At 38.0% G+C, this 24,686-nt stretch overlaps 1 protein-coding gene across 3 annotated transcripts in view; it reads left to right on the top strand.

Moving 5' to 3' along the window:
* The first annotated feature begins 203 nt into the window (after nt 1-203).
* The window catches only part of sgcz (sarcoglycan zeta), a 163,769-nt gene continuing 139,286 nt past the window's right edge, over nt 204-24,686 (top strand). The window contains exons 1-2 of one of the 3 annotated variants that reach the window (XM_077606136.1): nt 15,206-15,470; nt 21,441-21,494. Coding sequence is in view for 2 of the 3 variants with exons in the window: in XM_077606133.1 (XP_077462259.1) it covers nt 15,399-15,470 (72 nt within the window). In the remaining variant the exon portion in view is untranslated. Of the gene's footprint in view, nt 740-15,205; nt 15,471-21,440; nt 21,495-24,686 lie in introns of those variants that run through there. The other 2 variants (XM_077606134.1, XM_077606133.1) reach the window with 2 other exon arrangements.

Here is a 24,686-nt window from a genome sequence, read left to right as displayed (position 1 = left end):
TCACTTTTTTTCCGTAACACATAGATAACATCAAGAATCATACAGCAGGATGTGCTTGCCTCCATCCTTGCTCTTAACTGTCAACTCTTTCGGTCAGTCCTCCTCGCTGGGTCTCCTCAGCATCCCCCTCCCTTCTTCTCTTCTCCCCATGCCTCCCTCCCTCGCTCACTCCCTCTCTGCTGGTGCCTCACATTCCGTTCTCGTTCCTCTTCTTTCTGGGAGAGCTGCTCTCTCTGGCGGTTTGCCGCATGGTCGCCAAAGACTCGACATCCTCTTCTTTCCGGACTCTTCAACACTGCTGCACGGGAACACACCTCGCGGACATAACGGCGTTCGCAGGACCGCAGCTCAGCGGGTCACTGGACGTCGAGGCTGTATTCCATCAGGGAGGGATTCCTTACTCACTTGTAACTGAAATCTAAAGAGACGATAAGTGCGCTTCCTCTGCACTCCTAGATTGAATCACTTTGGCAGTATGACAGACTCCACATTTTAGCAACACGTCCACCTACAGAACCAAACTACATTGAGACTCCATTGCTGTGATGGCCACCCGGGAGAGTTTGGGACTCTAAAACAGCATTGGAACTTTTTTTTCCCTCATTTGATCTGTCGGTCTAAAGACAGATTCTTTAATTTGGTCCACTAACGGGACTTTGATGCTGGTTCTAGAGTGGCAGTAGCCCGGTTCAGCCTCCTCATGGAACGCTCAGCATCTTTGGATATAGAGGCGCTCAAGGTAAGACGTTTTGGCCGCATATGATGCGCTCACCCTGGGGAGAATCATCGCGCATGAGTGATGGTTGAGTGGATCATGTGTGGGTGGCCAGCTGGGTGATGAGATAAAAAAAAATTATATATTAGAATCTTTGTGATTAGCTTTGGTGTGAAATCAGGTTACGGTAGTGCGGCCAATACATTTCAAGTTATAGAGCAGACTAGTGGGGGAGTTAGGTATACTAGTGTGCCTCTCCACACCGATCATCTCGCACTGGTTAGAGCATTAAACGGATTGCAGTCGGGGTATGTCAATTCAGTGCGTGGGGTGAATTTCAATTATGCTTGCCTTGCACAGAACTGCTGTGTGTGTGTGTGTGTGTGTGTGTGTGTGTGTTTCGTGGGATGCCTGAAGAATGGTCCGATCTAGGGGCGGATTCTCTGAGGATATGTCCAAATAAAGAGAGAGTGGTGAGGAGGTAGAAGCACCCCATTTCTGTATTTCTCTCTCTTTCTCCACTCCTGTGCAGTGATACAACCAGTTCGTGATCATTTTCAAGTGCAGTGCACAACACCCACTTCAAAGATATTACTTGCTGGTGGAGTGGGTGTGATGCCTTTGACTATATCGACTATATCCTACAGTATATAATGTGTGAGGTGTAAAAATTAGGGCATTATATGAGAGCAGAGCCCAAGCTTTACAAAAAAATATCAATAGAATAATATACTATCTAACTATGATCTAAGCAATCCCCCATAACAATAGCAAGCATTGTGTTAGATGAGTTTTCCTATTTTCAACTGCTTGCCTTGTTTTTTTTCCAGTAAACTCTGGATAGCTCCTATAATCAGAACACAAGCATTTAAGTTAATTGAAGACTCTAAATTTCCCTGAATGTGCGTCTAAATGGTTGTTAGTCTACAAGGGCCCTGCAATTGGCTGGCGAGTTGAACCCATTTCTGCTTAAAATCAGATGGGATTGGCTCTAGCTCAACTCACCTGTGACTCTAATAGGCAAAGCGCTATAAATAAACGAGTGGATGTCTCACACTATTGTCAATCAAAAGTGCATGTTGCCAGATTTTTATAGTTTGATTTTGTGTGACAATACCTTACTGTATATATTGAATTGCTAATTTTCGAGACTGTCTGGGAGAAGGGAGCAAATATTTTTCTGTATACATTTGAGTGACATCTTGAAAATCAATTTCTAGCAATCACAAATCAACCTCTTTCCGCAACAAGAAAAAATGTACTCAGCATAAGCACATGGGAAGGCAGCTATGAATTAATGTATCGCTGATACATTTCATGTGGGACTACTTGTATAATGTAAATGACAATTGTGGTGGGAAGTGTTGCTTTTCCTGACAAGACTCACTGTTTCTGATTTGGTAAATAAGCAAATTGAAACCGTAGATCTGCTGGGTTTTGGCATTTTAAATAAATTTTTATGTGGTCACATTTCTGAGGGGGAGATTGACTTTGATTTGGATCGTGGGTTGCGTAAGGATGAACATTGACATGGGTTAAAAAAAGACCTTTAATGTTACATATAAGGAACTGTTGGGATTATTACCGTATTTTCACGACTATAAGGCACACCACATTATAAGGCACACCACATTATAAGGCGCACCATCAATAAATGACACATTTTAATTTTTTTCCAGATATAAGGCACACTGGATTATAAGGCGGCCTGTCTATTTTGGAGAAAATTTAAGACTTAAGTGCGCCTTATAGTCGTGAAAATACGATACACTAAATTTAGCACAAAATAAACCCTTTAAATGGGATTGAGAGACAAATTTAATCTTTCCACACCACTAAAATCTGAATCTGGTATCAGAAATTGCCCATCTGTCTCGAAATACAGAAAAAAATAATATCCTTAAAAAAGAAATTTCATGTCGGATACATATGGCATCAGGAGAAACAAAGACAATTCAATCAATTTACAGGATAAAATATACTGTATTTTCACGACTATAAGGCACACTTAAAAGTCTTAAATTTTCTCCAAAATAGACAGGCCGCCCTATAATCCAGCTTGCCTTATATATGGAAAAAAATTAAAATGTGTCATTCATTGAGGGTGCGCCTTATAATGCGGTGCGCCTTATAGTTGTGAAAATACGGTAATTATATAAAAGGCAGAAATTACAAATAGTAAGATCATGGTAATGTTATGATTTGTTAGCATATACACAGAGAGGAAAAAAAATAAACAGAAAAAATATTCACTGCTAGAGGTCATCATTAAGTTGTTAGGGCACATTTCCCATGACAGAATGATTTTAAACACACTAAAACACTTGGCTGTCCACCAATCAAATTAGAACCATCTGCAGTTGGAGCGCATAACCTTTCCTGCTGAATAAAATGCATTTTTGTTGCTTTATGAGATTTCATTCTACTTGTCTAATGACAACAAAGCCATTCAATTTTAATTTGAGTCCTTCTCCATCTCTCTATCCATCTATTGCTCTGCTTGTTGTATTCAAGAGCTGCTATGAAATCCTTGGCATCTGCTTACTCTCCCGCTGAGTTGTTTTTGTATTGAAAGAAGAGTGTTTGTATCACTAAAGTCTTTGAAAAGTCCATCATTTGCTTGCTAAAAAATCTCTTAAATCACATGTAAATTACACTGTGGTATTAGCAGGATTTGGCTTCCTGCCAAATTTGCCTTTTAAAACATGCACTCATTTTAAATGCCCTTTTTCTTTGAGTGTGTTAGCACATGTGCGTAAAGCAAATGCAATCTCCTGAGATTGAACAAGGACAAGTTTGAGGACATTGGAATTATACCACCTAAAATCCAATACGTGGTATTAAGGATTTCGTGGGTGTGCGTGATTGTGATTAAAATGTCTCTGCTTGTAAATGACTTCAGGTTTCAATATCAATTTGGGTAGTTTAAGTGGTATTGATTGTTAGAAATTCCTGGGACAGAAATGACATCGGTTAGAATAAAGAGCGAATGAGTTTTACCCATTCAAAGATGAACATCTTTTTGTATTCCGATAAAGCTTTAAGAGTTGGAGTTCAGCCTTTTAAGCAGTTCTAAACAGCATTCATATCCTTTCATCTCAAAGCAGGAAAGCAAAAGCCCGATTCACTAAAAGGTTGTCCATGCAAGATAGATTGTGCATGCAGACAGATGGGAAAGCTGCTTTACTAACCAGAATCACAAACAGGATTGCATCTGCCAAATGCACTAAATTCCCACCAAGATATTTTTCTGCTTTGAAGGAGGAGAAATCGTTTAAGCAGGCATTCTCGACTTGACGTATTTACCATGAGACAAATGATTGCCGTTCCATCCTGCACTGAAAACATGTACAACCCAACATAAATGGCCCAACATATTATCATACGCAATAGCCTATTCGCCATTGAGGTACTCACTCAAGCATGTTAAATCAAGGCTTTAAATATTTTGCTCTTGCTGAGTTGATTCACTGAATAAAATAATAATAATAATAATGCAGTAGATTTAAAGTCCCCCAGTCTGCTACAGAGGTCCGAGGGGCCTTTGTTTATGGCTTCTCATCAAACTATTTCCGACTTGCCAAGAAAAGTTTGACAAAATCCAAATGGTGTTTAGTTAGGCATTAAATTGGCTGTAAAATGATATCTTTTAAACCACAGCCAGAAAGAATCAACATTCACATGGTGACTGTTTACCCACTGAGGTTTCTCCCCACATTCAGTAGCCACTCGAGGCTAGTTCAGTCATGCGTTTCTGGGCACTGAGCATCTAAAACGGAGCAATTAGAGGTTCAGTGATTTTTCCAAGGGCACTTCTGCAGAAGTTGCAAAACAATGACAGGGAATAAAACTCTGTTCGAACAAAACAACTAAAAAAATGATGCCATCCCAACTTCCACTTTGGTTCCTGCCATAAAAAAACTTGCACAATTTCTAAAATGTTTGCATAATTCCGACATCAAATTTCTAACAAAGTTAGTGTACAACACAACACTGGTTTGACCGCTACTCTAATGACATTTTTTTTCAGTTTTTTACAAGGTGATTAATATTTAAAAGGCATTTAACATGCACACAAAGTTAAATGAGTGGCATATTAGAATCATTTGAAACAAGTATGCATGCATTATTGTTTATATATGTTTTATAGTAGAATTAACGCAACTGGCCAGTGTTAATGTTTCTTTAAAATGAAAAATTGGCATAAAGAAAGAAACATTTGACTGCATTTTCAACTGAAAGGCTTCCAGATCCACGTCTTTGGACAACTGTATTGGTTACACACCATAACTGCATCAACACTTATCAATTCCTGCAGGACACCTTCACCAACAAATAGGCTGTGGGGGGATATACCGTGCTCAAACCGTCCTAACCTACTATTAATCCACATACAGCAGTGAACATTTATGTCACCATGATACGCGTGCATGTGCTGTTGAAGTCTTAGTTCATTCCGATGACGTTGAATGAAAGATTTTGCTTGCTTTGTGCATTGGAACAGACAAATGGTCTCCATTAAACTGTCACTATAAAGTTAGACACAAATTAAAAAGAGATCTTGAGCCACTCCATGATTAATGGAAGTAGGTGACCTTTATATGGTGTACTAATCCATGACATTGTATTGCTGGTAGTGTTATAGACTGGCAGTGTGACATCCAATGGGAATGTATTTAGATGGAGATAACATTTGGTTCACTCTAAATATTTTCCGTCTTTTAGAGAAAAAAAATGGACTAAAGAATGCTGATAAACCAGGTGTTGGAGCGAAATTAGACGCTCTAAATCCCTTTTGGAGGGCAGGTACTGACTTTTACTTAAAGAAAACCTTGCATAGGCCACTCACCTACATGCCATCTATTACAATTATTAATATCACATCCAATACACGTTGAAGGTCAAAGCAAAGGGTAATGAGCTACAGGCCGATAAGGGTAAATGTAATTACTTTTTAAAAGAAATTCCCAAAGTACGGATACTAAGTCTGGTATTGTCGAAAAGTGATAACAGCGCCCACACTGAGAATTCAAAGAGTACCTGTGTTTGTATTTTCTGACAAAGACAAAAAATACAGGACTGTGGCCATACCCAATAGAACATTATCTGCAACCCATCTCATTTGAGTCGCCCCCAACTAGCCTTTGGAAATAGGACGAGTGAGGCCACATAGGAAGACCCCTAAGGCACCATTACCCCCCTAAATCCACCAAAGTCTGGCAACAGCCCCTGACCAAACAGAACACAGGCCACAATGAGAGAAAGCAAGAAAATGACAAACACACCCTACTCCAGTCATCCACCAGAACGAGGAAAAAAGCCCCGCCAAAGGCGCAATGGCACCCACCCAACACCCGTCCTTAGGGTTGCCCGGTTCCCAAATGGCAACCATGAACACGACATTACGGGATTAGTTTAAATTGAACATAACGATGCCGTATAGTAAGCTTTCAGCATAATAGGTTTAGAACACTCTACTTGGATGTCTGACAAATACAAGCGTTATCTTTAAAGGACATACTTATACTGTACAATACAATACAAGTGACATAAGAGGATGGAGAGGGCAAACATGATTGCGAAAAAAACAGAACAAACTAGACTTCTAGGGTTCAATATCACACTTCGGCTACAATAATTACACATACACACATCATTACACATCTAGCCTTTTAGAACCTTGCCTATTTTAGAAAGATCTAAAGAGGAAAACAACAAATCCTTGACATATCAATGTTTTCTAAGGTAGAAAAATATTTTTGTGACCAATGTAAGTACTTTTCTCCGTCAAATTGGCACGAAAATTCACTTGCATTGCCTTTTCCTCGATAAAAATTAGGCTCATGTTTTACAACCTCAGCCATAATTTAAAGATAGTGATCACTTTGACATGTTTTGTCATTGACGGGTAGGGCTAGCCATTGTGATCGTTTCCCAAACCCGTTGAGATGGACTTTGGACAAGCTCCAGGTGATTTCATTGATTCATGTGGCAAAGTAACTCTCGCTCATATCATAGTGATTAAGCCTTAATGCTACAGTGTATGCATCACTGCCAGACGCTGATATAATGGTCGTGCAACCCAGCATTCAAACACTTCATAAATCAAACCAACTTTGACCATTAACACTTCAACACTCTGGGAGTCGCTTATTTATAAAGTCTAGCTGCAGACTATTTGGTGTTTCTTCCTAACACTTATAGTATTATTCTATTTCGAGTCAGTGGTGACTATATAACTACATTGTCCTATACTATAGTCTCCAGGCCAATGAGATCAGCCATTCAGCTTAAGCAGGTGGGATGCTTTATTACTGGAAGACAATGAGTCCCTTGATACAGTTTAGATTCTCATTTTAATGCAACAAGAAGGTTCCTATTATACCGACTACTTGTTAAAATGACATTGAAAATTTTCGCACTCCTCCAAAAAGCTGGTTCCAATGAAAATTAGGGATATTATTATAGTAATGCCACAACCTTCAGTCAGTGCTAACATAATTTGTGTGTAAAAGTTAAGAAAATGTCATTTTAGATGGCAAATATAAAACAGGCTAATGACAAAACCATTTACTTGTTGAAAAAAAAATCATTTTATGACTTGGTGTTCTATTTACTTGAGGTATTTCGTTAGGTTTCATTTTATTTTTGTTAATTACATTGACTTTAGTATATGCAATTTATTTCGGTTGATTAGAAATGAGCCCAGGCAACCTGAGCTGATTATTGTGTCAATACTATTTTCATTTAATTGGTATTATTAATGGGCTCCTTGAGTTGAGCATCAAACCACTAAACATAGAAAGCATGGACTCACAGGAATAGGGAATTTGTATTTCTTGTTATTTTGTATTTCTTGGTGAATACGTAAAGTAAATACACTTTTTCTAAGCAATCACGATTTAATACGTAGTAATGGCACATCAGTTACGATTTTGCAATTGCCAATTTGCATAAAGTATAACCGATCCACAATAAAAAGTAAATTCCATGGGTCATATAACATTGTAAGTTTTAACTTGGCTGTTAGTGTTTTGGCTCTGCAGGAGGTGTAGAACTGTAAGAGTATTTCATTTTAATAAATTAAAGAACACATTAATTTAAACTAGAAAATTAAAAATGCTTGCAGTCTGAATAGTTTAGTCTTCTATTAAACGAGTATACACATTTAGTCCCCCCAAGTGTGCTCGTCTTTTTTCTCCAATGCATTTGATAGAAAAATTAAAGTAAAATAAAATATTTTTCATTTAGTCTTTTTCGGCTCAGAAGAACACTACTATAACTAACTAACATATGCCATGAAGTTTCATTAAATATTCATTCTCTCTGCCATATTTCATTTTCAACTAAGGTCATTTAAGTCGATGAATCATTTATTGTGTAAACCTTAAAATTAGGCTATGTTTGAAAATCAATCATCTCTTCCACCTCAAAAAGAAACAAAAATGAGCAAATTGATATAAAAGTAAAGGTTTTTCTACTCTATTAAATCTTCTGTATATATTTAGCAAACTCATTGATAGGTTTATTAATAGATATACTTTAATAAAAACAGAGACACATCGTTGACATATTCCAGCGTTGAAACTTGCAAGTGAGAATCGTCCTGGCTCGTCCTCGCCACCGTGACATTCTGAAGAAACGGCATCCTCCTCTGTCCATTTAGTCGGGCATAATCAAAACACTTAAGGTAATCTGAATCAAACAATTGCATAAGCTAACCGAATAACACCATTAAGGTCAAAAAACCAATGCCACAACAATTGCATATCAGGTCGGAAACCAAAAACACCTGCGTAAGAATTTGCACAAGTAAGCATACAAGGTGACCCAAGCGGATCGGAAACCAAAACAACTGCGTAAGAATTTGCACAAGTAAGCATAATAACTTCATATAAGGTAAACCGGGCGACAGTATTTTTAAACAATATGCGAGTATTTTCGGAAGTTGATTCGATTATCGCCATCTGCCGGAATCCAAGTCAAAGCAATTTAAGAGTCCTTCACAGATCTTCATTGCGAACTCAGATCAACAGTCCTCGGCCTGGAACATGGTGATCCGTCCGGTCAATAGTCCTCAAAACAATTAAATGTCCTCGAACCCAGCTGCCCTGTAGAGTGACCTCGAGCTTGCTCGGTCCCAAATTAAAATAAAGCTCCTATATTAATGATTAATGCACATATAATAACATCCCAGAATAACCCCAACACTCATTCATTCTCAATTACAATTTATTTGACAACCATTGTTTCGTTCCTGTAAAAATGAAGCAACCTACTAACATTTTGAAACAGACATTCCAGAACTGGGGCACTGCTCTTTATCTTATTGGGCATGAGTGCTTCTCCCACAGGTGCAGCATATGTGCGACCAGAATGGCCCAGCATGTTTACATGAAGTCACCAGTAACATATTGCATCAACATGTATCTGTCGACCGGCCCTTCGCTCTCCTGACAAGTCAGTTATCTCTTCTAGCTGTGACAGCGGCAATCCACATGTCTGCCAATTTTTTTCTGGCCAGGCTGGGCCACACGTGTATTTAAAGCGCATGACACATAAACATACACACACACACACAGACACACCTGAATATGTGGAGAAAAAACTTTTTCGCAGTCAAGGACAAAACTGGGAGCTCATGGTCAGCCAAAAAAAAAACCAAAGAGAGGAGAAAAAAAGCAAGCTACCTAAGTGCTATATACCGTATTTTCCGGACTATAGGTCACTTTTTTATTGTTTGGTTGGGCATGCGACTAATACTCAAGTGTGACTTATATATGTTTAGTTTTTCTCTCTCTGACCATTGACAAACTGTCATGTTATTTTTTTAGGCTATGGTTATCTGAAAAAAGTGTTATGTTAAAGAACGCCTATTCAGCCTGTTGTTCTCCATTTTACTTTTGCTACTTTAACGTATGTTCGTCCCTGGTTTCTGCTAAAAAATGTCACTTATACTCCAACGCGACTTACCGTATTTTGCCGTTTAATATACCTGGATATATTAAATTATTTTTGCTTTTTTGAGCCTCCCGTTTGTGCGCCATTTTATATACCCCTGCCGTTTAATATACCCAGGTATATTAAACGGCAACTTTCAAGTCAGACTTTATTCAGCAGTAAGTAGTTTTAGTCTGCAAAACGTTAATGCACCCCGTCACGGCATAAAGAGTGCGTAGTGGATCGTACCTTCCCGTTTGTGCGCCATTTAATATACCCCTGCTGTTTAATATCCCCGGGTATATTAAATGGGGGGTATATTAAACAGCAAAATACAGTACTTTTTTCCCCTCTGTTCATTGTGCGACTTATAGTCCGATAAATTCGGTATGTTTTTCTGGGCCGAGATAGGGAAAAGTCTGAATTTCATTCTGATAGATTCCAAATAAGAGTGAAAGCATGGAATTTAATTTTGCAAGACAAAAAGCGTTATCTATGAATGAGTGGCACAGCAGGATTCCCTTGGTGGATAATTTTGGAGTTTGACAATACAAAACTCGCCGCGGTCTATTTTTAACTTATGGCTTGGCTCTTAGTGTCTGGGTATATCATCTAGTCTGCCAACACTGCATTTATATGGCCAGATAGTCTATGACAGGGATGTCTAAACTTGTATTTTGTGACGATCTCTTATAGATGGGAGGGCCAATACTTGTTAAAAAGATAATTGGAAGAATGTCATATTGGAATAATCATGTTTTAAAATGTATTTTTGAGTATTTTGAGTGCAAGAAAAAAGAGACAGAAGAAATCACGCAGTTCAACAATGCATTCCAAATGATAAAAAAGGGCAAATGAACATAAAACGCAATGCGGCTGAGAGCGGCATTATAAAAGTAGAGTAGGCTTCACTTATATTATTGCTTTGTAGTTGTGAAATGGCCTTTAATGGGGTTGCTGTCTTCAGTAGTTTTTAAATGGGAAGAAAGGGCGAGAGATTGGCTGAGAGAGAGAGAGAGAGTAAGGGAGTTGGTCGGGGAGGAGGAAAGTGTTTACTCATTTAATGATATTAATAGCACTTATAATACCTGAAGAAATCCCTGAGAGGAGAGAGAAGAGCCCATTGCAGAAAACAAATCACAGGAGGTGTAATTTGGAATCTCAATGCATTCTTAAATACATCCTGTGTAACAATCAGGTGTGAAATGCATCTTACTTAACCGTCATATTTGGTTTCATGTTTATTAGTGCTTTAATGACGACAGAGGTCAACTCATTATGGGTGCTCATGGGAGTTAAGAAGGTTTAAACATTACACCAAATGGCATTTGTTGGTTGCCATGGCATGATTTATTCGCTGATTAGCTTAAATTGACGGTCTGCTAAATATCGGTAATATAATGATATTTGGGAATGTTTTGCGTGTTGTTATCACAGTCATAAATGCCATTTGTATTTGAGTTTATCTAAATAAATTTGCTTTAGGGAGAGCCGCATTAACGTCAACTCCATTTCATGTGGGCCGGACCATTTTAGAATCTAATATTTAGATTATTATTTTTTAATTGGATTAAAAGAACTGGATCAAAAGCCCTAAATAGTCTGTTTTTATAGATCTAAGGCAATGTTTATTTGAGCTTTTTTTGAGTATTGGAAAATGTCTTTTAATCATGTTTTTTTATTATTTCAAATGGAAACTAAATATTTTTTTTAAGTGGAAAATGGAAAATATTTGTATATTTATTTTTAGATTTTACCAAATGCTTTTTGAACTAAAAACAAAAAAGAAAAAAAATTGGATTAAAAAAGTGCATTGATTGATTTTAAAATGGGGAGAATCGGGAAATGTAATGTACATCTATAATCATTTGAATTTGATCCTAAAACAGAAAGTTGGTACTCATGATTTACTTTCTCGGGCCGCACAAAATGATGCAGCGGGCCAGATTTGGCCCCCGGGCCGCCACTTTGATACCTGTGGTTTAAATGAAGCGAGAAACTGGAGAAAACTCTGAATTGAAAAACCTGTCGTAGTGGTATTTTTCTTGGAAAGTTGCTGGAGAAGGAACGGTAAACATAGGTGCACTTTGCAATTTGAGGCTAAGGGGAAAGAGCAGTGACTGATGGGAGTAGGTCATGCAGGGGTTCTTGGGTGAGTGGCCAGCAAACCTGAGAGTGGAAGCTTGGCACAGACTGAGTGAATGAGAACACAACAAGCTTGTGGCTGAGATGTAAGCATGCACAAAGGTCAAACAAAACGGGATCACGTCTCTCCTTTTATGACTAAAGATTGCAGACACGTCAGATCTTTTATGACCAAAATATGCCATTGCTAATGAATGGAATTTCCATGAAATTAAAATTGAGCATATCAAATCAGTCGTTTATATTTTGTGTGTAAGAACTCCTTGGCAGGATTATTTGCTACACCTACGCAGTCATATTGTCAATTGCAGTGATGTGTTTAAAAAAATGGCTATCAGTCCTCTCAACTATTAATTGGTTTCTTAATATTTTCTTTGCCTTATTTGTTAACCATAAAATGGGTACTACTAAGACAATGTTTAAAAAAAAATGACAGTGTCACTGATGGCTTTTTTGTTTTATTTTATAACACAGATCTGATTAATACTAATCAAATAGTAAACAAAATAAAATAGGGTAGTTCTATATTTTTCTCCTTAATTAATGTAATTTTTTGAATTTTATAAAAAACATATATATGGGTTTTTTGCACATCATAGAGCACAGGTGTCAAAGTGGCGGCCCGGGGGCCAAATCTGGCCCGCCGCATCATTTTGTGCGGCCCGAGTAAGTAAATCATGAGTGTCAACTTTCTGTTTTAGGACCAAATTCAAATAAAGATTATAGATGTATATTATATTTCCTGATTTTCCCCTTTTTAAATCAAGAATTGCATTTTTTTATCCATTTTTTTTTCTTTTGGTGTTTTTAGGTCAAAACGCATTTTGTATAATCTACAAATACATGTATAAAAATATTTTCGGTTTTCCTCTTTAATATTGAATTTTTTTTTTTTTAAATGTTTCCATTTGAAATGAAAAACAAATGATTATTAGATGTTTTCCCCTTACTGAGAAAAAAAGTTCAAATAAACAGTTTTATATCTATAAAAAACAGAATATTTAGGGCTTTTGATCCAGTTCTTATAATCCAATTTTAAAAAATCTAAATATTATATCTAAAATGGTCCAGCCCACATGAAATCGAGTTGATGTTATTGCGACCCGCGAACAAACCCAATTTTGACATCCTTGTCATAGAGTGTTGAATCCATTGTTTTAAATGGGTTATAGTAGCACTCCATCACAAATATTAGCAAGTCATGCTTCCAATGTAAAAGCCATTTTCCAGTATTTGTTGCAAATTTAGTAAGAATGAATTAACCACAGAGCAATAATCACCAATATTTTCTCCCCAGGAAAGACCTGGAAAATACCTAACAAAGAAAACACAAAAACATTTCATCCATGCATGTCAAAGCCAAAACTGCTTTCCTGTCTTCCCAAATCAGAGCAAAATAAAGAAAATTGTTCTTTCATATATGGCATCATTCAGCTCATGTAGTGACTGCAGAGGTTGACTCTTGATGTTTGAGAGCATTCATCCTAAGCTGGAAGCAAATCAACTCCTCATATCTTTGTTCAAGCACCTTTGCCTCGACGCCACAAAGGACGACAGGCAGCCAATGCAACTTTCATTCCGGAAATTGAAAATACACTCAGGTAAAATAACGTATTCCCTTTTCTTTCCGAGATGAAAGAGGTCTTGTTTTGAAATGGCACACTCATGATGCAGTTCCTTTTTCATGGGAATAGCCTCTTGATCTTGCCCTCATACCTGCCTTGGCTTCATTTGGCGTGCATGTGACTGACATGAAAGTGGGCAGTTCTCTCAATATTTGATCGTTTTTTTTCTTACGCTCTCATCCTTTACTGTCATTTTTTCGCCTCCAGAAACACATGAATATATTAAAAGCAAAGAAATAGGAGGAATAACATGATCGTTCATTGACCTCACGTTATTAGCATCATTCAGCCTTTGACGACTGGTCTACTTAGCGCCAAAACTTTACCCAACTTATCACCAAGTGCATCTTTTTGCCATGAAATTGCCACCTAAACGCACCTTGGTTGCGCCAGTTCACTCAGGTTAGCACGAGACTAGTCCATCAAATTCCACAACACATGCGGTGTTGTTTGCGTTGGCATGAAAATCCATTTACATCGCATTTTACGCAAGAGCTCACATGCGCTGCCTGTGAAAATAGGCCCTTATATCTTGAACTTGTCAATCACAGAGAAGTGGCCGACAATCACAACCGTGCAGAAAGAAAAAAAAACAGACTGCTGAGCAAACTACCGTATTTTCACGACTATAAGGCACACTTAAAAGTCTTAAATTTTCTCCAAAATAGCCTTATAATCCAGTGTGGTTTATATATGGAAAAAAATTAAAATGTGTCATTCATTGAGGGTGCGCCTTATAATGTGGTGCGCCTTATACTCGTGAAAAATACTTCACTCAACCTGGTGATCAGCACACACTTGGCTACAGTTAAAAAGAAGGTTTAATAACCTTGGGTGATGGGCAACGAGTTACTTTGCTAAGTTTAAAAGAAGCACATCATTGGATTATGTGCAACAGCATGTTCCAGGAAAGTTCCTCTATATAATACATAATTTAGTTCATCAAAAAAGATGGAGTCAAGGTGATGCCTGAATTGACGGAGTTCTCTCGCAAGAAAAGAAGTCTGTTTTATTCTCTCTAATGAATTAGAAATGGAAAATCCCGAAAAGTGTCTCTCAAAATCGCACCTTGACTCTTGCCACGTTTAACACTTTTTAATCCTGCCACTTTCAATTCATCTCTTCATCACAACAAACAGAGTTGGAGAGGAAAACAAGATGAAAATAACCTTGAACGCGTTCCGCTTTCCTTATCACTTGTACTGTACATGCAAACATGCACTTTACAAACTTTTTATGCCAAAGTACCTTGAAGATATTGTCAGATTTGGAACCCACAAAATGTAAGTAACTTCAAAACAAAGCGCGTTATAGAAAATCAGACACACACCAAAAAAATCTTGCTATATTATGTGGATAACAAATTGCACATAGGCAGCCTTTTAAAGTAGAAACAACTCAATTAATTTGAGTATATTTATCCTTAAAAATAAGTGAATGAAATTCAGAAGGGAATACTGTAGCTAATAAAAAAACATTTTCCCTTTCCATTGTAATTAGTTGTACAACTTGTATGTCAGCCGGGATAGGCTCCAACACCCTGCAACCCTGATAAGGATAAGCAATGTTGTAAATGCATAAAAACATATAATAAGAAAACATTTAAATAGCATGATACTTTAAATATGTACATGTTAGGGTTGGTTGGCGTTTTGTTTTGTTTGTTTCTTGTGTCCCTCGGCTTCCCATCCTCTCGTAACCAGCTGCGTGTACTTTGCAATCAACCTTTGTCTGTCTATTTAAACCCCCCTGTGTTGATTGGTCATTGTCGGATTGTCTGCCTTGGTTCCTTCAAGCCACGTTATCCCATGTCTTTCCACCTCAGGTTTAATTTTGTTATTTGATGCCAAGTCCTTGTTATTTTCTGAAGATTCCTGCCCTCAAGTAATTAAAGCAAGTCCTTGACTGCTTCCCTGGATTTGGGTCTTATACTAAGTTCCACGCGAGACGTCACACCCGAGACGTAACAGTACATGCACAGAATGTGTGATCCTGTTGCTATGAGATACACAGCTGCACCAGAAAGGGTGAATGAGAGAAATATGGTAAGTGATATTAAGAGGAAGACATCTTTTAAGAGAGGTTTGCAGGTCATGTTAACGCTTTCGGACTGTATCAAAGAATTAGAACTTTTTACCAAGCAGTACACAAGCTAATGATATACATATATATTTTATTTACCAAATGAAGTTTCTTTCACTTTTTCCATTAAATTGTCACACAAACAGTCTGCTGCCTTCCAATCTGGGTCTAAATTGGCAAAAAAACTGCACAACAAGCGCAATAGTGGTCCTTTTCAATGTTATAAACTCCACTTTATTCTGATCAATATTCAATTCCAGCCAGATGTTGAACAACACAATTTTCTGCATTTCCTGAATTTAGTTTGTAAGGTCTAGTAGTCAGCACGCTGAAACGCAAATAACACTAACGATTCCTTTGGTCATCTGAGAAATCCACCATTGGCACATTGTTTTTAGGGCTCCCAAATTCATCCGTGAATAGGTTGAATCTGAGTTCAAACCCTTCCACAAACGTTTTAAAACAGAAATTGTGCAGTCAAGAGGAAGCAAAGTAACTGTAAGACCCCAACGTACATTTAAAGGATTATTTTTGACTAAATGAAGCAGTGACTCACTGGACTTTCCTTTTAAAGGCACACTAGCCAGCCCTGACTTTCAAAAGTACTACGTCGTACAAATTCATTAACCTTGAGATTCAGTTTACGCAGACAAATAATTGGTCAGTGTTAATCGGAATTTATCACAGTTGTTCTTAAATCTCCTAAAGACCTGTTTGGTCTGCCCTTTTTAAAAAAAATAAAAAATAGGGCTTCATTTAGAGCACAGGTGTCAAAGTGGCGGCCCGGGGGCCAAATCTGGCCCGCTGCATCATTTTGTGTGGCCCGAGAAGGTAAATCATGAGTTTCTATTTTAGGATCAAATTCAAATGATCGATGTACATTACATTTCCTGATTTTCCCCTTTTTTAAAATCAATCATTGAATTTTTTTCAATCCAATAGTTTTTCTTTATGTTTTTAGTACAAAAAAAATGGAAAATCTAAAAATAAATATTTTCCGTTTACCACTTTAATATTGAACATAATTTAAAAATATATTTTGTTTGCTTTTGAAATAAAAAAAACATAATTAAAAGACATTTTTCAATACTAAGGAAAAAAAGCTCAAATAAACATTGCTTTAGATCTATAAAAACGGACTATTTAGGGCTTTTGATCCAGTTCTTTTAATCTAATTTTCGAAAATAAAAAAAATCTAGATATTTTATCTAAAATGGTCCGGACCACATGAAATGGAGTTGACGTTAATGCGGCCCGCGAACCAACCCGAGTTTGACACCCTTGATTTAGAGCGAACAATCAGTCAAGAGTAATGATACATATAAATATCCTGAGAAAATGGAAAAGGGTGACGAACACTACCCAGCGGTCACTGAGTGCAGTCAAGTTGTAACTCAGCTCAACCTCACGATAGGTATTGGTTTAGTCGCACACTTTGATGGAGACTAGAAGGTTCCATTCCCACTCGGGATTGTGTAAAGGCGAGCGCAAATGTGTTTGCGCCCTGAATTACGCACGAATCTGCCTGGCCAACAATCAGCCAGCGGTGATTTACCTGACACGTATACAATCCTCTAGGTACCCTTGGACTAGGGTAGAAATAGTCAAGTCCAATTGGGTGGAGGACGTTCTGTGAAATGGAAAGGGGATGAAAAATGAGGGAGAAAAAGAAATTGTGTGTGTGTGAGTGTGCTTTGAATGAGGAGCTGCTGTTAAATTGTTGTGTTCATCTCCCTTCCATCCTGAGCTGAAGGCAATAATATGGTGATTGGGATGTGATCTATATAGTGTAGGCTCGGCCTTGTGGAGGAATTGGTGTCTGCTTAGCTGTCTCTTTCTCGCGTACACGTACCTTTCCATCATGCTTCCACTTGGGAGTCAGATTACAGTGAAAATGTTGCTTGTATTGTAAATAATTCATCACTTTACAGGCAAATTTTCTTGCTGCCTCATTGTGACACTTGGATTCGCACATAGCGGTACCTCTACTTATGAAATATTTAGGTTTCAAAAAGCCTTGATCGAACATTTTGTTCCAAGAAACAAAACAAAAAATCCAAGTTACTTAATATGAAGTCTCAAAAAAAACAAAGTTGGTACACTTTGATCGTTTTGAAAGGATTTAGTCCACACGTGTCAAAGTGGCGGCCCGGGGGCCAAATCTGGCCCGCTGCATCATTTTGTGTGGCCCGGGAAAGTAAATCATGAGCGCCGACTTTCTGTTTTAGGATCAAATTAAAATGAAGAGTATAGATGCATGTTAAATTTCCTGATTTTCCCCCTTTTAAATCAATAATTGTAAATTTTTAATCCATTTTTCTGTGTTTTTAGTTCAAAAATCATTTTGTAAAATCTAAAAATATATTTAAAAAAAAGCTAAAATAAACATTGTTTTAGATCTATAAAAAACGGAATATTCAGGGCTTTTAATCCATTTATTAAAAAAAATCTAAATATTATATCTAAAATGGTCCGGCCCACATGAAATCGAATTGACCTTGACACGGCCCGCGAACCAACCCGAGTCTGACACCCCTGGTTTAGTCGATAGTAAATTGAGGACCATGGAACAAATTACAGCAGTAAAATGTAAAATATACTTTAATTATGAAAAATCCAAGTCACGAAACTACAAGATTGCAGCCGCTTTCTACACTTCTAACTATTGTTTTCTTTTCAAGCCTCTCCACCATTTTTCTGCCACCCTGCCGTTAAATATCCTCCAATTCTCACCCTCCACATCAGCAATCACACATGGGCCAAGCCTATGAGCAAGTGTGTACTGTATATTATAGCGTTTGAGTCCGAGTGTGTGTTGGGAGCCAAGATTGTGTCACAGTTGGAGTGGTCTGACGTTTCCAGCTCTGGATCAATGCACACAGAACAAAGAATGGTATCTCACCAACTTCCCCAGGGAACCACCATGTGTGTAAGGAAGAGAAGGGGCTACTTTTTGTGTAGCTACTGTCCCACGTAGCAAGTGGTGTGTTTCAAAAAAATCCATATTGGGAGGTGGGGTGTCACTTCCATGGATCAATAAAGCACACTGCAGCCACACTCCTTGCACACCTTTTATTATTGCCTTATTTTTTTCACCATATCCACTTCCACTCTCACTAAACACCTTCAATTAGATTCTGTTTTTTTCACCATATCACTTACATTCTCTTGCTAAATACCTTCAATTAGATTCTGTGTTTTTATCACCTTTCATCTCTCCAAATGTACAGTTCTGAAATCATTCCTCCTTTTTCTGCACTTCCTCACCTTTTTCTACTCTTAAAGCCACTCACCATTCTGTCAATCTGTTTTTCTTTCACTCTGTCAATATCTTCATTAAAATTCACACTTTCGCCTCCACTTCCTGGTCTTGGTCGTTTTTCCAAAATGTGCGCACAAGGGTGTACAGGTGGATTTAGGAAGAAAAAAAACTATGTAATTTATGATAGAAGCAGCATGAAGGTGGAGCTTATGAGGTGAATTATTGCAAACATCCATCCATTTTCCTTATCACTTATCCTGTTCAGGGTCGTGGCTAAAGCGGAAGCCTGGATTGGGTGCCTGTCAATCCTATATTTATTTGTTTGACCTTCATTTGTCTTCTTAAGGCCGATTCCTTGTAGTCACACTGTCCCTGATTGGAGTTGAACGCCATGTGTCCACAGTGTATGTTCGAAATATGGATAATTACACCATAATTTGCACATATGTATAGTCATTCAAAAAGAATGAAATACTGTAGTTTTCTAATATACTTTCAGTTGTCATGGAGTTACTTATTTTGTGGAGTTTTCTTTTAATTTTTCTTTTTTTAGAGCTCAGGAAAACTCAGAATATGATTTTATTTTCTCTTTCTTATAATAATAATAATAATAATCGGACATAGGCTTTGTCATCATCATTGACTCGACAAAAGCCTAATTGTCATCATACCCAGCATTTGCGTATGACGAAATTGGTAGTGCTTCTCCAAAAGGTGCACTTTCCCAGCAAAAGACCCAAATAAGTGATAATTTTGGACTTGTAATTTGGCATTCTGCCGTTATGGATAGATCACATCAGGTTATTTGAAGAATTGTGGACGCTTTGACATGCTCTGATAGGCATCTGAAATGTATTCTAGTTGTTATAATATTAAGCAATAATTGCAATTATGCTTGGGAGTTGTTTTTTTGCTGTCGTGGACGTCGGCTGCGTACTTCATCCAAATTTGTTGGCGATGGCTTTACTTTATTTTACTTTACCTTACTAGGTTTAATGATCATACTTAATTTGTACTTTGGGTGCTTTTTTTACTGGATCACATGACTGACTCTTCATAGTGGGTTGTCACCCAAAAACCTAGATTTCCTCTATTTTCTATTCTTTCACCTCACATGCTCCCTTCATCCCACCCTCAGTCATTACTCTTCCATCTCATTTGGTTTAAAATGCTTTTGAGGAACGTGAGAGAAAACAAAGATGTTTGATCAAAGCAACTATTTGAACGTGAGAGACATGGCACATGCAATTATAAATGTTTTTTTTACTGCTGTCGAGTAGCATCAACATTGATGACGAACATGTATGCACACACGGGCACAATGCATGTATACACAAAAGTTTTGTCATAAGAGATTTGCGTTCCTCCAGTTTGCAATCTGCCATCTCTGGGGCTCGGGTCTCAAATATTTTGGCTTTCATCTCTTTCCTCTTCTCTTCCTCTTGCCTCTGCATGTGTTCCTCAGGGACACAGCTTCCACCTCTCATTTCTTTAATTATGCTTTTTAATTCCAACAGGCCTGCGGTAATTTTTGGGGGAATTTTGTCATTCTTGTGAAGTGTATGAGGAAGACAATTTCTGTAAAAGAGGCAGTGACATTGTAAGGAAAGTTTATGTTAAGATGGGTTCATATGGGGGAAAAAGTAGGCCAGTTTACTATTATTTTAAAGGGAAGCCACTGAATTTAAATTTTAGGGCGTACATAGACGGGATGAGGGTGGACTTTGTAAAAGACTTTGTAGAAGTTAATACCTTTTCATTTGTTTTTGTCTTCTAATTTTGGAAAGGCAGCTCCATTTAAGTGTGTTCTTGTTGTATGTTCCTTGCTTGCATCATCTGTAAATTAGTCTGTGATTCTGAACTTTTGGAATTCACTGTTGATACTAAATACTCACAAACACATTTTTCTGCCATGCATTCACAAGCAAATGTAGGTCTTGTGTATACCCAAAATATGCATATTAGGATAATGTAGATGCTAAGAAATGGTAAATCACATCAGTCACATCTTGGTTTACAGACGCATAATTCAAGCATATGAAGAAAAAAAAACATGTCACCAATCTTGTAGAGTATTTTATAATCTGAGGATGTTTTGCTATGTATTGCAAAAATATCTTCTCTGTTTAAGCTGCAAGTTGTGTGTCATTCACTCGTATAAAACACCACCGAAAACACTAAAGAATGGCTTCAAATTATATTCTTTTGGGGTATTTTTCTCGAAACCATGATTTAAATCCCTTTGCACAGCTTTGAAAAGACCTGAAACATGTCATTTGGAGAAAACACCCTTCAAAGCTGAGACAGCTAGAGTAATTTCCACATGAGGTGTTGCCAACAGGTTAGCTACACTTATTGTATCAAATGATTGTTTGACAAACTAAAAAGGTAAACTGCATTTTATGGTCCCAGCTAAAACTGCTTTTTCCTGTAGTTGACACATCATTGTTTTGTTTTGTACGGATGAGTGCAGTGTGCACTGGGTTTGTTATTTAGTTCATTTTCGTCCATGTTGAAATAAGCATTTCAGCCAGCTTGTTCTAAAAAAAATCTAGTTTCCATCCTTGTATCAAATGGAGAGGAAATATTGACAACTAAAATGTATCAAGTTGATACTGAATGTAGAAAAGAGGAAAGGAGGCAGATGCTGACTAAGCCTTTTGGTTATCAGGGGCTGTTTTAGGAGACATTAATTGAGGCTCCTTCAGCGCTAGTTCATGAGGAGGTGAGTACATTTATCATCTTTTTCATTAGCATGCGTCTCATCTTTCTGCTTGCTTGGTTTTCAAGATCAAGTCGAAGCCGGTTGAAGGCTCAAGAGCCGTTCTGCCTGTCAAACTCATCTCGGGGCTTGTTATTGACCCTCATTGGCAAAGTCTTCCGAAGAACAAATTCATTAGTCTCACCGGTACTGGATGCTTTTTTTAGAAAGAAGGCATTCACATTGTATCATTGATGAAACAGTCGCTTATTTTTCCAGGCATATGGTATCATTATAAGCCAGTGGTGTGCCGTCAGGGCCTTCAAGACCTTCTCTGCTGGCCTAAGAAATATCTGAATCACAGACTGATGTTAATTATATTTTGTCCATGAATACTTATTAAATAATTCCAAATTGTCTGTTAGCTTCCGTTCATTGCTTTTCCCCCTGGTTGCACTGCTTCCAGATGTGTATTTTCATATTGAAGCATTTAACCAATCACATTTCAGCTATCATTTGTTGCCAGGGTCAGAAATCTGCCTCAAGGCCTTCACAATCAGTTCTGCAGGCTCTGCTGCATTAAACTGCGTCGGTAAGACTGTTGCTTTAAGAAATCAGAATTCGATTTGGTGACACCAAGGCCTTCTCGCAGGCTTAGGGATACGTCATTTCCTTCTCGCAAGCGTAGGGATACGTCATCGCTTTCACCAACTATGATTGGCTAGTGATAGAGTGGACGAGCCAGATTGTTTGCAGATTTACTGTCAAAGCCATTTTCAAGACGGACTTTTCAAGAAAAAAAAAGCTGGACATCATTAAGAAAGGTCGGACAACCCCAAAGCAAGCAAGTCTGTCACAACCGGGAAGGAACATTTTCAGAACTAAATCGAATAAAAACATATGTCAGAAATATGACAGGACAGGCTCGACTTTCAGCATTAGCTTCGATGGCCATAGAAAAGGAGGAAAGAAAGGAGGATGGATATTGTTTACCGGTAAAAAGGATTTTTGGTGAGTAAAATATGGCTATATTCCTAAATAATATTTCAATTGTATGAGGTTATTATTGATGATTTTTTATGTGTCTCAGTTGTAGCTGCAGTAAAGGTTTCATAGCCATAAAATAGTTTTTGAGGGTTGGATTGATTCCGACAGCTGAAGGCGTCACTAGGAAATTCACAGACCGCCACTGTTATAAGCAAATTCAAGTTACAATTTCAGAGCAGCGAAGGAGCTTTGGGAAAGTGACGGGGAGGAAAATGAATAGGTGGATGTTATGCACAGATATGAGCAATTGGAGACAAATCTTTGGTAAAATCCAGGTGCCCATTCGACCGAGCAGTATACTACGTCACACCAATCCACTGAGAAAACCAGATTCTCCCGCCGTGGGGTAGCGGAGATGTGCCAACGCCCCCGTTAAAGGGAATGGATAAAGCCTGCTGATTGGGTACGCATAAGTCTAGTTTCAGACACCGTATAAAAATAGAACCCTCTATCTTGCATTTGTACATCCCTCCCACTCAATATAATAATAGTAGCAACAGCATTCCACACGAAAACACATGCCTGGGGAAAAAAAGAAGAGATTGTCGAAAAGGAAGTAATAAGAAAAATAGAAAGTACAGCAGAGGAAAGGTTCGGACAGTATGTTTTTTACCTCTGTTGGTAGTACGCTATTTTGCAATTGTCATGTCCTAACTGTCACATCTCAGTGATTAGCTGTCCATGGAGAATTTTCCATTGCTTGGTGTCTCACTGTTCGGTTATGAAAAAGAGAGCATTTTTTTCCAGACTCTTTTATCACTTCCAATTAAAGCATAAAATTAACTGTCTTCTCCCTCAGTCGCCCCCTCATGTATGATATACCTATAATGTTTGAAGGCGCATTATGGAAGATACAATCAGCCTCTCTGCCAATCAGACTGAATCCCGCCTTTAGGAACAAACGTTTTGTCTTTATGCCTTCATGGTTGACCGAGACATTTCATTTTTTTTACACGTGCTGCCCTTTATTAGAAAATCTACTCCTGATTCTTGCTGCATATGGTATTATACTGAATTTCATTTTTTTCCCTAGTCTACATGTATTTCAAGCAGTGCCAGTTAATCAGGTAAACCTGCAAATGAAGTGAGTCGTACTCTTTGAAAGTATAAGAGAGCCTCATTTTCTTTGGTATTTTCTTCCTCCCCAGTGTCCATTGTCTCTACTCTTGGCCACTAAGCCTCACCTTTTCAACAGTCTCTTCACAAAGAACTGCTGTATTGATTGTACAGCTAAAATGAGATGAAAGGGAAGACTGCTGTGAAGACTTATACATAGAAATAATGAAGCAGTTGGCAAAGCCACTGATGCTCCCCCAGCTTGACTTGTGACTTAACAAGCAAAACTACCCTCAATTTTTTAGGTACTTCAAGAGCACAAAGCTCGATATCGTCATCATTTTTCTTGTCCTTTTATCGAAGAGCTCCACGTAAGATTATAACGAAGGACTGAGTAGACAAAGGCGTGTTTATCTCGGGAATATTCATTGGGTTGCGGGGTGCTGAAGACTGCCCCAGGTGGCCCTAAACTGGTCGCCAGTCACTCGTAGGGCAGACACACTCTCAATAACACAGTGGTGTGCCGTCAGGGCCTTCAAGGCCTTCTCTGCTGGCCTAAGAAATATCTGAATCACAGACTGATGTTAATTATATTTTGTCCATGAATATTTATTAAATAATTTAAGATCCAGTGTTTATTTAATCACTAAATGCTGCTAGGAAGTGGATTTTACCCCATATTAGTGCAATTTTTGCCGTTTCGCCATTGACGTCCATTGCTGTCTTCTCCCGGGAAAATCACCCCCCGGCCCGGTTGTAATGTCTGAAAAGCTCCAATATTTGTGTTTAATCATTAAATGCTGCTAGGGAGTGAATTTTACCCGTTGAAGCCGCTACGAGAAAATGCACGGACTGCCACTGCAATAACATGTACCACTATGTGCATGTTGCATGTTGAAATGTCAAAAATACGTTTTTTTTACCACTATTGTTTTGAAAATTGTGAAAAATGATATACAAAGTAAATATTGTACCATATGGGTATTTAGTTCATATCATCACATCTGCTGAAAAAGGCAGTTGCAATTTTCTTCACTGGCAAATGAGGGATTAGAAGCTGGTAAATTAACAAAAAAGATGACAAGAAGAGAGTGCACTTTACTTGAATCGAAA

This window comes from Stigmatopora argus, chromosome 7 (assembly GCF_051989625.1).
Source record: "Stigmatopora argus isolate UIUO_Sarg chromosome 7, RoL_Sarg_1.0, whole genome shotgun sequence".
In the NCBI taxonomy this organism is placed as follows: Eukaryota; Metazoa; Chordata; class Actinopteri; order Syngnathiformes; family Syngnathidae; genus Stigmatopora; species Stigmatopora argus.
The sequence above is the reverse complement of the archived record's forward strand: the minus strand, read 5'-3'. Positions and strand labels throughout refer to the sequence as shown.